At 44.1% G+C, this 15,795-nt stretch overlaps 1 protein-coding gene across 11 annotated transcripts in view; it reads left to right on the plus strand.

Moving 5' to 3' along the window:
- The window catches only part of Zbtb38 (zinc finger and BTB domain containing 38), an 81,240-nt gene extending 68,328 nt beyond the window's left edge, over positions 1-12,912 (plus strand). For 10 of the 11 annotated variants that reach the window (XM_041676861.1, XM_041676864.1, XM_041676862.1 and 7 more), the window contains one exon: positions 6,745-12,912. In XM_041676861.1, coding sequence (XP_041532795.1) covers positions 6,745-10,311 — 3,567 coding nt within the window. In that variant the 3' untranslated portion in view covers positions 10,312-12,912. Of the gene's footprint in view, positions 1-3,661; positions 3,781-6,744 lie in introns of those variants that run through there. The other variant, XM_041676869.1, reaches the window with a different exon arrangement.
- The last annotated feature ends 2,883 nt before the right edge of the window (positions 12,913-15,795 follow it).

Here is a 15,795-nt window from a genome sequence, read left to right on the forward strand (position 1 = left end):
AACCTGGCGTACTTTATTACTTATAAATCTACTAGTCTCTGTTGTACATGTTAACACATGCATTGGTCACTAGAAAATACTGGTCCCCTCAGTCAGGCCAACCTCCAGATTTGCTAAACAATATCCAAAAAACATTTTTATTCACATCACTATCAACCTCATCAGAAAAATCATTCTGTATTTGGAAATGTCACTTCCAAAATTTAAATTTCATATAAAAATAATATTTGATTATTGGTAGCAAAATACCTATGCCCATGAAATGACAGGGAATCTTGGTCTGTTTTCAAAACTCTAAACAGCTGCAGTCTGTCTACTAGCGATTCTCTCGAAACGGTAATCCACGACAGAAGGTTAAGCTGGTCAAGCCCACAACTAAACTACCCAGCTGCTTTCCTTGGTAGCAGTTCTGTTTCAGTGTGCACTACTAAGAGTTTTACATATGCCACTTTAGCACACAGAATCCTTAAACACACACACGTCTCGAGGTTAAAAGTTAATAAAATGATTAAGTTTTATTCCTTCCATTGATTATCTGTGGCATGGTGCCTGCTGAAGTGCCAGAACCTACCTGTCATTGCTACTGGACCATTCTATACTTTTCATCATACAAAAAAAAAAAAAACACATAAATAATACCTCTGTGTCATTACAAAAGTAGTTTTGACCACACGTATCTAGAAAATGCCTTAGGAAATCCAGAGGCCTTTGAAACATGTTTTAAAAACTGTCAGGCTAAAGGAAACAGGAATATAATTGGCAAGAACTCATTTTTATTTTCCTCTTACTTGGCTCTGGTTTAAGCAGACCTGGGCTCACTTAGGTCTGATTTTTAAGACTCTTAACTCAGGAAGTTCTGTTTGCACAACATGTAAATTAGGACATTTGCTTACATGCTCTTTGCTCATCATCAGCATGGTCAGCATGCACTGTGCTACAGGTATACAGAGGACAGAGATGGGCAAGGCTGTCCCTGCACTTTGGGGACTCATCAAGAAAGATACACGTGAACAGATGTATTCCCAGAAGCTCCAGTGTGGGCATAAACACACACCCAGAAATCATAGGAGGAGGGTGCCCCCGTGAGGTATTGCTTGAGACGGGTATGTCTAAAGACTGCCAAGTAGGAGAGCTCCAGGCGGGAGAAGCATGATGCACACAGAAAGCAGGTCTTCCAGTGCTATGAGAAAAGTGGTCCATGAAAAGGTAGATGTGCTTTCTGGACCTCTGGATGGGGGTGGGAAGCTGGGATGGAGGAGAGACTGCTGCTCCCGACTATTTGAATCTTTACCATGAACCGAGATTTATTTTCTTTTTCATGAGGTAGGTAATTCTGGAGCTGTGGCTGTAGCTCAGTCAGTAGAGTGTGCTCCACAAACATGAAGACCATTGGCACCCATTACCCATAAAAGAAAGTCGGGCATGCTTGCAATCCCAGCACTGAGGATGTAGAGTCAGATAATCTCACTAAAACGGTGAGCCCTAAGTCCCAAAGTGAGAGACCTTGTCTCGGAAATCAAGGTGGATGGTTCCTTAGAATCAACACCTGAGACTGGCCTCTGACCTCCACATGGGCATGCACACTTGTACCATGTATACCCACCCCCAATATAAGCATCTGCACACACACATCAACACATACACAAGGTAGTTGATTTTGAAAGCAAATATAGCAGAATAACTTTATTACTCATATTTACTTATTTGTTATAGCTACTTTTTTTGAGACAGGGTTTCTCTATGTAACAGCCCTGTCTGTTCTGGAACTAGCTCTGTAGACCATGCTTGCCTCAAATGCAGAGATCCTCCTGTCTCTGTCTCCTGAGTACTGGGATTAAAGACATGCACCACCACTGACCAGCTGTATTTGTTTTTAAATGGTGTCTTGCATGTAGCCCAGGTTGGCCTTAAATTTATTGTCCTCCTTCCTCAGCCTCCCAAGTGCTACGATATAAGGGTGCACCAAGATACCTGGCCTTGCAAAGTCATGTTAGTTATTCAAAATATCTGACTTAGGTGTCCATGTTTGTACTGTATGTATATGTGTTTGTTCTGTAGAATCGGAGTGTGGCAGGGGACAAAACCAGCTCAAAAGTCTAAATAGGCTGATTAACTAGAATTTCCCGCGGCAACTGCATACTCACACAAGATATGTTTTATGTTAAAAAGCACATGACTTTTATGTTAGATTGTGTGCAGCTATATATTCTGCTTACATACTTATGTATGTAAATATAGGATGACCATTCATCTTCTTGGGATCTAGTCCCAGTATGTGCCGTTTCTCTAGCATAGTTATTAATTACACCTGCTTTCTCTCTCTAATCTCTAATAGGGTGCTGAATTAGTCACCCTATTTCTATACCTGTACTTATAAATAGAAGTGTATTATATGTTCAAATATTCATCATTTAGTCATACATACATGTGTCTATATGTGTGTGTATTTATTTATTTAAAAGTGCTTTTAAACACTATTCTGGTTAAAATACAAACTTAGGGGTTGATAAGATGACTCAGCCGATCAAGGCCCTTGTCAGGCAAGCCTGATGACCTGAGTTCAATCCCTGGAGCCCACATGAGACTAAAGAGAAGGCATGACTGCACAAAGGTGTCCTCTGACCTTGGTGTGTGTGCTGATACATATGGATGCCTCCTCCCACGCATAAACAACAAATACACGTTTATAAATACAGTTTAAACAATACAGGCTCAGCAAACTAGTAACATAGCTCAGGTTTGGCAGTTATCAAATTATAGGTTGTTTTACTATTGACTCACCTAAATTTTTATATCTAGAATGGTTTTGTTAGCCTTTTAAATTTTTTTGTTTTGTATGTATGAATGCTTTGCCTGCATGTATGCCTGTACACCACATATGTGTCTAGTGCCCACCAAGGCCAGAAGAGGATGCCAGATTCCCCAGAACTGGAATTCCAGACAATTGTGAGCAGACAATGTGGGTGCTAGGAATTGAACATGGGTTCTCTGGAAAAGCAGCCAGTGCTCATAACTGCTGAGCCAGCCCCCCGTTTTAGCCTTTTCATGGTTCTATATATTTTTCTCAGTAGCACTGCTAAGAATAGTGAACTTGTTGCATGAAACTTTTTTAGAAAACATTTTAGAAATTACATGTAAATTAAACTTCATCTTCTCTGTGATTTACACATTTTGTTCCAAAATCTATTGTGGGCCTTCTGTCTGCAGAGGAGGCTCCTGGCCTTCCGTCTGCCGAGGTTCCTGGCCTTCTATTCGCTGAGGAGGCTCCTGGCCTTCCGTCTGCCGAGGTTCCTGGCCTTCTATCTGCTGAGGAGGCTCCTGGCCTTCCGTCTGCCGAGGTTCCCGGCCTTCTATCTGCTGAGGAAGCTCCTGGCCTTCCGTCTGCAGAGGCTCCTCTGACTTCTCTTTTAAGTTACTCACTGTGGAGAAACGTGGTGGGTTTGCTGTAGAGTGCTTACATCTCTAATGTCAGAGAATACCGATGTTGGTGAGAAGGGCCTCCTCCCCTTCAGTGCTAAGTTTGTCCCCTGTCCTGTCCCTGTGTCATTGTGTCCCCCCCCCCACCGTCATCTACTTCCTGTTTCTTTAGCTGATGCTGCTGTGACAAAGCCACCTAAGGGCTGGTGAGATGACTCATCAGACAAAGGCGTTTGCCCTGCAAGCCTAGTGGACATCTTTGCAACCCATGTAATGGTGGGAGAGAAGAGAATCCCCAAAGCTGCCCTCTGATCTCCACATGTATTCCCCGGCACCTGGATCGCCCTCTACATCACACACAGAGTAATGGTTTGTTTTGAATTTTAAAAAGGCAACTTAAGGGGAAAAGGATTCATTCCAGCTCATAGTTCTAGGAGTCACTCCATCATGGAGGAGATGGAAAGGCGTGGGAGCTTGAAGCAGCTGTCTCATTGCATCCACGATCAGGAAGAGGAGAATAATGAATGCATGCTGCTCCTTAGACGCATTTCCCCATCACACCGTCCGAATTCCCAACCAAATAATGGTGCCACCCACACTGGGCAGGTCTCCCACTCTCGGGGCCATTAAGATAACCTCCCACAGGCATGTCTAGAGGTCGACCTCCCAGGTGATTATAGATTGTCAAGTTGAAGATAGTAATTATCACACTTCTTGTTCTTAAATACCAGTGCTCTAACCCCAGCTACTAAGAAATGCTGCTTGGCCGTGAATGGTCAAGTGGCAGGATGTGCATGCAGGGGGCATGACTACAGGGCACCAGTCCTCGCCAAGCCACTGACTACTCCAATCCTTCCTGTTTTCAAGAAGAGACGTCATTTCTCGTGTGTGTGTGTGTGTGTGTGTGTGTGTGTGTGTGTGTGTACAGAGACATTAAACAGGATAAGAGGATGCACCTATGGGGAAAGTAGATCCTATAGGATATGTTTCTGCTCTCCATTTTACTGGTGGAAACAATTCCCCACAATTCCAGAAAAGACTCATGAAAAATTAAGTTTGAGACAAGGCAAAGCAAAGTAGAACTAGCGTTAAATAAAGAAACTGAAACAAAGGTCGCAGCAGAGGCCCCGGCTAGGAGTGGCTGCAGCAGATGACCGAAAGCCCAAGCTTCCTCATTGGAGGACTGAAGCTGATGAACACACATGCAGTTTCTTTGTCAAAACTGATGGACTCATAGGAAGGTGCCCGTTCGCTGTGAAGAATTTATCAGATGTTGCTTGTGTAAAGGATGCTAAATAGACCATGGGGCCCAGCTTATAACAAACCCTTTACAAAAAGATGAGAGGAGTTTTTGTATGGACATCTGGTCTATCTAACTGAATAGCTGTCATGAGCTAAACACTATAGACTAGCAAGACATTGCAGCTGGCAGAGAAATATTGCCGAGTTGTATGACTTTCTGGGCCTGCACGTACTGATGGCATGGGAGGTGAGCTCGAGGATGTGCTAATTCTTGTAGCCCACAGCAGAATGACGGTGCACATTTAGATGCAAGGGTGACAGACTGGCAGAGAGCGAGAACAGCGAGTTACTGTCTGCGTGTTTTTTAAAATGGAAGGTACTAGAACAGAACAGATGGTACCACATGAAGGCAGGGCGTTCATCTCATTTGTGTCTTAGGTCACTGAGAGTCATGTATCTGTTGCTCTGGATGCCTGTGGAAGCGGCTGCTTTGACCACTAGGGTGTCAGTAGGCTCTGGTCATCCCGGGTTCACAGTAAAACATACAGATGATTCAGCCGCCACCCAGCGGTGGTGTAAGAATGTGTGGTCTCTTAATTGTTAGCTTGATTGGGTTGAGAAGTGTACAGGTTTGTAAAACATGACCCAGGGTGTGTCAGAAAGGATGAGAGGAGAGGGCAGCACCAGGCTGGGGGCTTGAATAGAGTAAAAGCGAGGCAAGGGGGTCATCTAGCCTGGGCTCCTTTGTCTTTTCTTTTCCCTCTCTCCTCTCCCCCTCCCCTACCACCTGTGAGCTGCTCTGCTCTACCACACTCTTCCAAAGTCAACTAACACCCCTTTGGACCGTTGTTTCTTGGTCATTTTCCACAACCCCAAGTCTAATGGAAGAGAATGAGTTGTGCACACTGCATGTAAACCTTTCTTACACCATCCAAGAGTCGCCGTGCCTTTCTGATGTCCTAGCTCGGGAGGCTGTGATGAGACTGAGAAACACTGTCCTGGTGTGCTGTCTCGTCATCTTTGTTTGCCTTCATTTTAAAAACTCTAGTCTGGCTATAATAAAAGGGGAAATCACGTGTGGCGAGGAGGCAGGTGTCCCTGGTTGTCAGACTCAGTCACACAGGCTGCCGGTCAGAAAAGAATTCCTCAGCGGACTGAATTAGCATAGTTCCTTCCATTCTCGCTACTTCTCTAAGCAGATACCTCACATAGAGGTACCACTCACCTATGGGAAACTTTTAAAAATAAATTAACAAATTACTTCCGTTTTATGAATTATGTTTGGATCAGATTATTAAGGTTATCACTGAACACATATAAAAGAGGCAGGGAGTATGGCTCAATGGTAAAGCCTTGACCAGCATGCAGAGGCCAGGGAGTCAGTCCTCAGCAACACACACACACATCAAATATAGTCAGGTGTGTTGATGCATGCCCTTATATCCACTGCCCAGGAAGAGAGGCAGGCCTGTCTCTGTGAATTCAGTGCCAGCCTGGCCTACAGAGCTAGTTCCAGGCCAGCAGGGCTTGGGATGTGACCCACCTAGCATGTGTGATAGGCTGATTTTAATCCCCAGGTCCTCTGTAGGGGAGGGGATGTCAAAGAAGGTAGAGGCAGGTAAATCTGAGTTCAAGGCCAGCTTTGTCTGGATACCAAGTTGCAAGCTAGTTGGGGCTAAATAGTAAGACCTTGCCTTAAAGTGAAAGTCAGGTGACCATGATGCCACTCAGCCTCAGAGAGTCTCAGAGCAGCAGCCTTGAGCGTGGAGACCCTTCCCGCTTGGACATACGGAAATTCGCCCTCCCCGTATTTGGACACACACACACATAGCTGAGACTTCGCAGACGGCAGGGGAAGGAGTCCTGGGGGATTTCCAGCTACAGCTACTAGCAATGGCATGAGAAACAGTCTGGGGCGAGAAGGTTGGGCTTCTAATGTTGACTTCCAAGTCTCAGGAAGAACAACAAGATGAGATGAAAGTCTGAGTTTTCATGTGTAAAAATAGTTTCCCCCAGAAGTAGTTAACAGCTAGAAATGAACAAGTCACTGCTGGAAGCCCCCTGACCATGTGTCTCTCATTTCAGATGACAGTCATGTCCCTCTCCAGGGACCTCAAGGACGACTTCCACAGTGACACGGTGCTCTCCATCTTAAATGAGCAGCGCATTCGGGGCATTTTATGCGATGTCACCATCATTGTGGAAGACACCAAGTTTAAAGCCCACAGCAATGTCTTGGCTGCCTCAAGTCTTTATTTCAAAAATATATTTTGGAGCCATACGATCTGTATTTCCAGTCACGTCCTGGAGCTGGATGATCTGAAAGCCGAAGTGTTTACAGAAATACTTAATTATATCTACAGCTCCACTGTTGTGGTCAAGAGGCAGGAAACGGTCACCGATCTTGCAGCTGCGGGAAAAAAGCTGGGAATATCATTCTTGGAAGACCTTAGTGACCGCAACTTCTCAAATTCCCCAGGTCCCTACGTAGTCTGCATTACTGAAAAGGGTGTGGTTAAAGAAGAAAAAAATGAAAAAAGGCATGAAGAACCAGCCATTACTAATGGGCCAAGGATCACAAATGCATTTTCCATCATTGAAACGGAAAATAGTAATAACATGTTTTCTCCACTGGACTTGAGGGCAAGCTTCAAAAAAGTGTCTGATTCCATGAGAACAGCCAGCCTCTGCCAGGAGAGGACCAATGTCTGCCACGAGGCAGAGCCTGTCCGCACACTTGCTGAACACTCATACGCCGTTTCTTCCATCACTGAGGCTTACAGGAGTCAGCCTGTACGGGAACATGACATCAGTGTATCTGGTAAAACAGGAAAAGAAAATGGTGAGGCTCTTGCCACAAAAGCAAAGTCATGCCGAAAGCCAAAGACACAAACCCAGGATTCTGACTCAAGCACAGAAAATATATCACTGCTTCCAGTGACCAACCCAGAGCTTAATCAAGAAAGAAGCCCACAGCCAGCTCCAATTCTGTCACACTCAAAATCTCCCAGCAATGAGGGAGACGTCCATTTTCCCAGAGAAGAGGACAGCCGACCCTCCGATATTCCTGGTCCAGCAGTGGCAGAGGTCCCGCCCCTTGTTTATAATTGCAGCTGTTGCTCCAAATCCTTTGACAGCAGCACACTGCTCGGTGCCCACATGCAGCTCCACAGGCCGACCCAGGAGCCTTTGGTGTGCAAGTACTGCAATAAGCAGTTCACCACCCTCAACAGACTGGACCGGCATGAGCAGATCTGCATGCGGTCTAGCCACGTGCCCATCCCAGGGGGAAGCCAACCGTTTTTAGAAAACTACCCCACCATTGGACAAAATGGAAGTTCATTCACAAGTCCAGAATCTTTAGTACCAGAAAATAGGATTGGTGAGCTTGCCAGCGCTGGGGGTGCCTTGCCAGATGAGGAGCACATGGTGAAACTTGTGAACGGGCAGATGCTCTACAGTTGCATCGTGTGCAAGCGTAGTTATGTGACTTTGTCCAGCCTCCGAAGGCATGCGAACGTTCACTCGTGGAGAAGAACATATCCTTGCCACTACTGCAACAAGGTCTTTGCCCTGGCCGAGTACAGGACACGACATGAGATCTGGCATACTGGAGAGAGACGGTACCAATGCATATTTTGTCTCGAAACGTTTATGACCTACTACATACTAAAAAACCATCAGAAGTCTTTTCATGCCATAGATCACAGACTCTCCATCAATAAAAAAACTGCCAATGGAGGCTTGAAGCCTGCTGTCTATCCCTATAAACTTTACAGGCTCCTGCCTATGAGATGCAAGAGGGCACCGTATAAGAGCTTCCGGAAATCTTCCTACGAACGTTCTCGAGAAAACAGTCAAAGGAGCGAGTCTGCACCAGATACATTTGTCGTTCCAAATTCACAAAGCTCTGAAATGCCCACACTGAACTTCCAAGATGGCGGGAACACCTTCACCGGCAGCCCTGCCATCCCAGGGGAAACGCCTTCACATCAGGGTGCACCCACTTCTGCCAAAGTAAATGCAGAAGGCATCAAATGGAAGAAGGAGGCCCTGAAAACTGATCCCGTCGATAGCTTGGATTTGACCGATGGGTCAGTTTCTTCCGCAGAAAACACTGTCAGTGTCAAGCTCCAGGCAGAGTCCACACATGGCAGTGACCACGCGGCCTCTGTGATCAGCTATGGTGGCTCGGTGCCCTCTGTCATCGTGCATAGCAGCCAGTTCTCATCCGTGATCAAACACAGCAATACAGTTGCTGCCCTGACCAGCAGCAATGACAAAGTCCCTTCCCAACCATCTGTCAGTCCGCCCCTGAAAGAGGATAGCAAACTGGGGGCAGATAAAGCCAGTAAACTTGCAAGCAGACCCAAGAGCATTAAGGAGAAAAAGAAAGCTCTTTCGTGTAACAAGGGAGAAGTAACAGAGGAGGCCAAGCACGTTAGTGATCATGGAGGGTCTTTGGGCAAAACCACAAATGTCGTGGAAGAAACCAGTAAAATTGAGACTTACATTGCAAAGCCTGCTCTGCCTGGCACCTCCACAAACAGCAACGTTGCACCCCTTTGCCAAATAACAGTGAAAATTGGGAATGAAGCCATCGTGAAAAGGCGTATCCTTGGGTCGAAGCTGTTTTGCAAAAGAGGGAGAAAGCCCAAATATCAAATGCAGGAGGAGACGTTGCCACAGGAGAGTGACCCAGAAACCCGTGGGGACAGCCCCCTTGGGCTTTGCCAGGCTGACTGCGTAGAGATGAGTGAAGCCTTTGATGACGTAAGTGACCAGGATTCCACTGACAAGCCGTGGCGCCCATACTACAACTACAAGCCCAAGAAGAAATCCAAACAGTTGAGGAAAATGAGAAAGGTCAAGTGGAGGAAGGAGCGTGGGAGCAGAAGCCCCAGCGGTAGGCGCAGGTACCCAGCTGAACTGGATCGTGCAGAGGTGAAGCCACCAGATAAGGCTTTTGAAGAAGAAGAAAATAAAGAGATGCCCAAGCTCCAGTGTGAGCTCTGCGATGCCGACAAAGCAGCAGGGGTGGACGCCGAAGGCAAGCACCACCAACACCTCTCGCTGAAGCCTTACATCTGCGAGCTTTGTGCAAAGCAGTTCCAGAGCCCCTCCACGCTCAAAATGCACATGCGCTGCCATACTGGAGAGAAGCCGTACCAATGCAAGACCTGTGGGCGGTGCTTCTCAGTGCAAGGGAACTTGCAGAAACACGAGCGCATCCACCTGGGGGTGAAGGAATTCGTCTGTCAGTATTGTAACAAGGCGTTCACGTTGAACGAGACTCTCAAAATCCACGAGAGAATCCACACCGGGGAAAAGCGTTACCACTGTCAGTTCTGCTTCCAGGGATTTTTATATCTTTCCACAAAGCGGAATCATGAGCGGCGGCATGTTCGCGAGCACGATGGGAAAGGCTTTGCTTGCTTCCAGTGCCCCAAAATATGCAAGACAGCTGCTGCCCTCAGAATGCACCAAAAGAAACATTTATTCAAGACCTTAACTAAGCAGGAGAATACTGGTGACATGTGCCATGAAAACTCGGATCTCTTGGAGAGTCAGCTTTGCACTGATTTGGAAGACAGCGACCAAAAGGATGACATGCAAACCTTTGCTGAAAACGTTAGTGACAACAACAGTTAGAAAAGTCTTCAAAAAATTGTTTGTGAGATTTTTTTCTTTCAGTTTTTTTTTTAAGTTTAGTTTTGTTCACTTACTAGTCACAAAGGCGTGGGGAAGCTAATTCTCATTTGTGTAAACTCTTCAAAAAAAAAAAAAAGGATCCTAGCACCTCCTTTGGGTTTTATCATTCATTTCTCACGGAGTGCATAAAACAAGATAGCTGCATTCTCTAAGGACCCACGTATTTTGTAAAGGCTAATAAAGTTCTTAGCTGTAGTATTTTGAACGGTGAAAGAAAGCCGCTAAATTTTAGCCTAATTTCAAACATTCTCGTGAGTGCTAATGAGGCCTGCTGGACTGTCGTTAGTCACTGGAGAAAATGAGGGTCAGGATCATGAAAATCACGTCTCTGAGATGTGTTCAATGCTAAGTGAGGTGTGACAGTATTTATCTCCCTCCAGTTTCTGCACTATTAATCTTTGTTTAAAAATGGGTATTTACAGAATACTTCACAATATAACTGAAAATCTGTAATGGGTAGCCTACAGTAGGACACTTATACATCATCTAGAACTACTTTTCTGCAACATAAACCTTGTAAAATACATATATGAGTCACTATAACCTTTAACTCTCTGTGTCCCTTGTAGAGAATTATAACGAGCAATAGACCTGCAAATACTGAGGACTGGTGTCGAAATCATAGAGCATTTTGAATCTGACTTATGAGCATGTGTGTGCTTCTCGATGGAATGCTGTGCTGTTATTAGAACCACTCAAGTCACACAAAACATAAGTCATGCCTTACCTATGGGGAAAGCCTTCCCAGAACCTACCTGAGATTACCTGTGCCGTATAACCCTTTGCAGTGGCCTCACCTCAGAGAATGAAGAATGGTCAAATCCTTCTGAACTCTCTGCAGTCTTCCAGCCATCCCAAGGCCATGGATATTTGGGGCTATTCCACACAGACTTAAGGGGTCAAATAATCCTGATGTCTCCCATTCTACTGAAGGTAGAGTACAAGACATACCTCCGTGGTAATGAAGTTTCAGGCATTTGGAAACAGCAGAAAGCCCGATCCCTGAATTGTACACCTTGGAGATAATGCAGCCCACAGGTCCATACTAACTAAAAGGACAGAAGCCCCCACTCCCACTAATGACATGAGGACAAGGGGAAGTGATGACCTTCCTTGCCTCAAACAGCAGCATTGTTTTTGCGGGATGGGGAGATAGGATGTGGAGGGACAGGGTTCTGCCCCTTACTATAATGACTCAGAAGCATCCACACAGCTAGAAGCTCTGTTTTCATGTTTGCAGACATCTAGCTCCCTCGTTAAAGCCTCATCTTTCTAAACCGTTTTTTATATTGATGCAAACTGTCAGCATTGCCCTCAGAAGTCTGTTTGCCCTCCAGGATGGTCTTTCACGTGAACTAGGATCCTGGAAAGCTGGAGCTCACTGTTCTTCCTGCTAAAACTGCCAGGATAGGAGGGAAGGAGGACTCATTCCTAACCTCCCTTCAGTCACCAGTATTGGCAAAATTCAGAAGAGTTCAAGAGCGGCCAGCAGCCATTCCTGTTCACAGGATTTGGTAGATGGAAACCCGAGGCTGAGAGGTTGTCATTACGGAGAAGTAGCTCAGAGGACTCCAGTTGGTTACAACATGTGTTGTGTCTCCATGAAGAAGACTTAGTGTGGTTTGGGGTAGGCAAGAAAACATTCAAACACCCAGGAAAAAGGACATGATTCAAGGTGACCTTGTTATACTGTAGTTGTTAAGCAACTCCAATCGTGTATCTGCATTTACCATTTGTTCATCTACGTTCACCTACATGCAGTATTATGTACTAGAAGAAAACGGGGAAATGCAAGCAAATTCAACTTTATTTTTCTGTTGTATATATGTACACCCACACCGTTCACTTGTGTTTTGTTAAAGAGGTAGTCACAAAGGGCTTATGAAAATCACTTTTGAGTTAATAATTAGATGACAAGCAATCCTGTGATCCACTAATTTGTTTTATCTGTTATGATTATAAAGCAATCAGTTATGTATTTAAGTTGTTTTGATTTAACTACAAATATAAGATTATATGTACTGATGTCTCCCGGCCCTTATCTGTGGATATTTTTTAAATGGACTTGTATGCTGATAATTCTAGACCAAAGTAAATATGGCAGAATATTTATACATAAAAATAATTTTGCAAATATTTTCTATAATTGTATCATTCGTTTAAAATGTTGATAGTTTGTGTTAGTTTCAGGGAGGGGTGTATATTTTGATAAAATACTTGACTTTGTAATTCTGTATATTCTATACAATTTATAGCAGAGCCATTTTAAGACAACTGGTTACATTTTTTTTCTTGATTGTGAAAATGTTATGAGTGGTGTTTAATTATGCATCAAGTCCATAACGACCAAGTAGAATTACAGTGTAAACAGTGAGCATACTGTATTCTGTACAAGATATATTGTAATTTGCTGTTTTAGCATCTGTATTTTGGTTAGAAGATATTATTAAATGCAGATGTTAAGGATTGGAAAGGTTTAATTTTATTTTTAGAAATAATGAATATAAATTTGTTTTGCTTGATTAAAATAGCTTATTCCTACATTAAGTCTCTTTTTAAAATGTCTTAGTGTTAATTCTTGTGCAGCTATTTCATTTTGGTGAGTCAGGGCTTTGTTACACACAATACTCATTCAATATATAGTCTCCTTGCTTACATCTCCTGGTACCTACATGCTTCAGATTTATAAACTGTGATATTAAACTCCTTTAATCCCAGCACTCAGGAGGCAGAGGCAGGAAGATCTCTCTGAGTTTGAAGCCACTGGTCTATATAATGAGCTACTAAGAGAAACCAACAAAAAAACTGAGTAGCAGACATTGATCTCTCATAGATCACTGTCAGGATAAGCCTGATGTGATGTGGTACCTCAGAGAGAATACTCACTTGAAAGTATTCTAGTCTCACAGCGAACAAATTACATTTACTGAGTCCTAGGCACTTGGCCATGTCTTTGGATCTAAGCATTCATTATCCACCCCCAGTTCTGAAGGGAGCCCCAGTCCCTGCTTTGTAGTGAATTGGAGTGGCAGTCCTTCAGCTAGACAGGGTACGGCGTGCCCGATCCCAAAACCCATGTGTTTGAACTTTCTCCGCGTTTTTAATAAAAATGTTTATAGGAAACTGGAGAGTGAGGGGACAAGACAAAGTCAGACAGCTTTGGAATGCTCTAGAGGCTTCTGTGAAGTGGGCCAAAGGAAGCTGTGTCTAACTCAGTGTCGTATGTCCTCAGTTGCTCTTATGGTCTCGGGATATTGCCTCCATAAAACCTGCTTCCACAGCGTCTGCCTCGCCTGTTTTTTATTTTTTAAGATAATGGAGTGAAGTTATCATTTCATGCCGCTATCAGCCAGCAATCTTTCTTAGGAAGAAAATTGTCCCATTGTCACAGATGGTATTCCTAACCTTAGCTGGTCATCCTATGGCAATACAGTCAGTCACAAGGGAGATGCAGAAAGGGGCTCTGAGAATGTCGTCCACCAACACAAGCGAAGAAATCCAGACTTTTTAAACACAACCGCATTATCTAGCAAAACATTTTTAATAGCTTGTAGCCAGGCATGGTGGTGCACACCTTTTATCCTAGCAACGAGGCAGAGGCAGATGGATTTCTGTGAGTTAGAGACCAACCTGGTCTACATAGTGAGTTCCAGGGCAGCCAGGGCTATTCAGAGAGACCCTGTCTCAAAAAGAGCTGGTAGCAATTAAGGAAGTACTCACATGAAAAGCATCTAAAACAAATCAAATTTAAAAGGTGAGGCTTTGGGAAAAAAAAAAAAAGCCAGGCGGTGGTGGCGCACGCCTTTAATCCCAGCACTCGGGAGGCAGAGGCAGGCGGATCTCTGTGAGTTCGAGGCCAGCTTGGTCTACAAGAGCTAGTTCCAGGACAAGAACCAAAAGCTACAGAGAAACCCTGTCTCGAAAATCCAAAAAAAAAAAAAAAAAAAAAAAGAAGAAGAAGAAGAAAAGAAAAAAGAAAAAAGAAAAAAGGTAAGGCTTTGGTACATATTTTTTAAAATTCATGTGCCAGTCACCACCTTGTTGATACGGCTTCACTCCACCGCCCATCTCTCTCTTTGCAGAGGCAAGGACACTTCCAGTTTGGGTTTCGTCCATGTCTGAGAACTTCTTACCCCCCCCCCCCCCCGCCACCCCAAACCCTGGCCATCCTTTGGCTTTTCCTTCAAGATAGAGTTTTTTTTCCTCCCTAGTTTGCACCCTTTGGCCCTAATTCTTCAGGAAATATGATTACTGAGCAGGTTTGTTGGCACGCAGTAATCTCTTGATTACAGACAATGAATGGAAAACCTGGTCATATTAGAAATGCTATATTTAGTGATGGCAAAGGCATCAATTATATAGTAAATGGTTTTGTGGGCCAAGGAGATGGTTCCGCTGGTAAAAGCACCTGCAACCAAGTCTAACAACTGGTTAGACTTGAAGAACTCACATAGTGGAAGGAGATTCCCACAAGTTGCCCTCTGACCTCCACACGTGGGCTTTGGCAGAACACACACACACACACATAAAAATATTTTTAATGTTTCTAAAAAAAATCAGTGTTAGTCTCCTGATAAAAGTTATGTCTTCTGAGTAATTATAGGTGTAGGTATTTTTTTGCCTAACATAAAAAAACTTCTGTAGGTGGAGATTTTAAAAGCTGGATCAATGCTAATTTATATAGAATTATTTTTTGCTGCTGTTTGGTTTTGATTTGGGTTTTTAAAAACAGGGTCTGACTATGTAGGCCAGGCTTGCCTCAAGTCCAAGATCCTCCTCTTTCCACTCCCCATCTGCTGTGATTACAGGTGGGCCTTAATGTTGTGGGATATTTGTTCACTGTGTAAAGGTATATTGCTGTGATTGGTGTAATAAAGAGTTGAATGGCCAATAGCTAGGCAGGAGTCAAAGGCAGGACTTCCAGGCAGAGAGAGAGGATGTAGGAGGAGGAATGTAGATTCAGGAGGGAGACATACAGAATGAAAAAAGGTAAAAAAAAAAAAATACATGATAAAACATAGATTAATAGAAACAGGTTAAGTTGTAAGAGCTAATGGAACAGGCATAAGCTAAGGCTAAGCTTTCATAATTAATAAGTCTCCATGTCATTTGTGAGCTGGTGGCCCAAAGAAAAATCCATCTGTACCCTAACATACTTAATTCTGAGTATTGCGCATTATATCTTAGGCTTGGGTCATAAAGATGTGTGGCAACATACTACTTAAGTCTCACGAAGGAGGAGGATGAAGCAACAGAGAATTCGAAAATTGAGTCTGAGCTCCCAAGGGTTCAAAACCAGAGCAGAAAGAAGTTCTGAGGATACCCTGGCCTCAGGGTCAGGCCCATGTTGGTATGACTGGAACAAAAGGAGCCATAGATGGACGTAAACTGTTCCAAAAGACTGAGCTTGGGTAAGCCTGCTTG

Source organism: Microtus oregoni, unplaced genomic scaffold (genome assembly GCF_018167655.1).
Source record: "Microtus oregoni isolate MIOR12 unplaced genomic scaffold, Mior012 000028F_ref0000031, whole genome shotgun sequence".
Classification (NCBI taxonomy): domain Eukaryota; kingdom Metazoa; phylum Chordata; class Mammalia; order Rodentia; family Cricetidae; genus Microtus; species Microtus oregoni.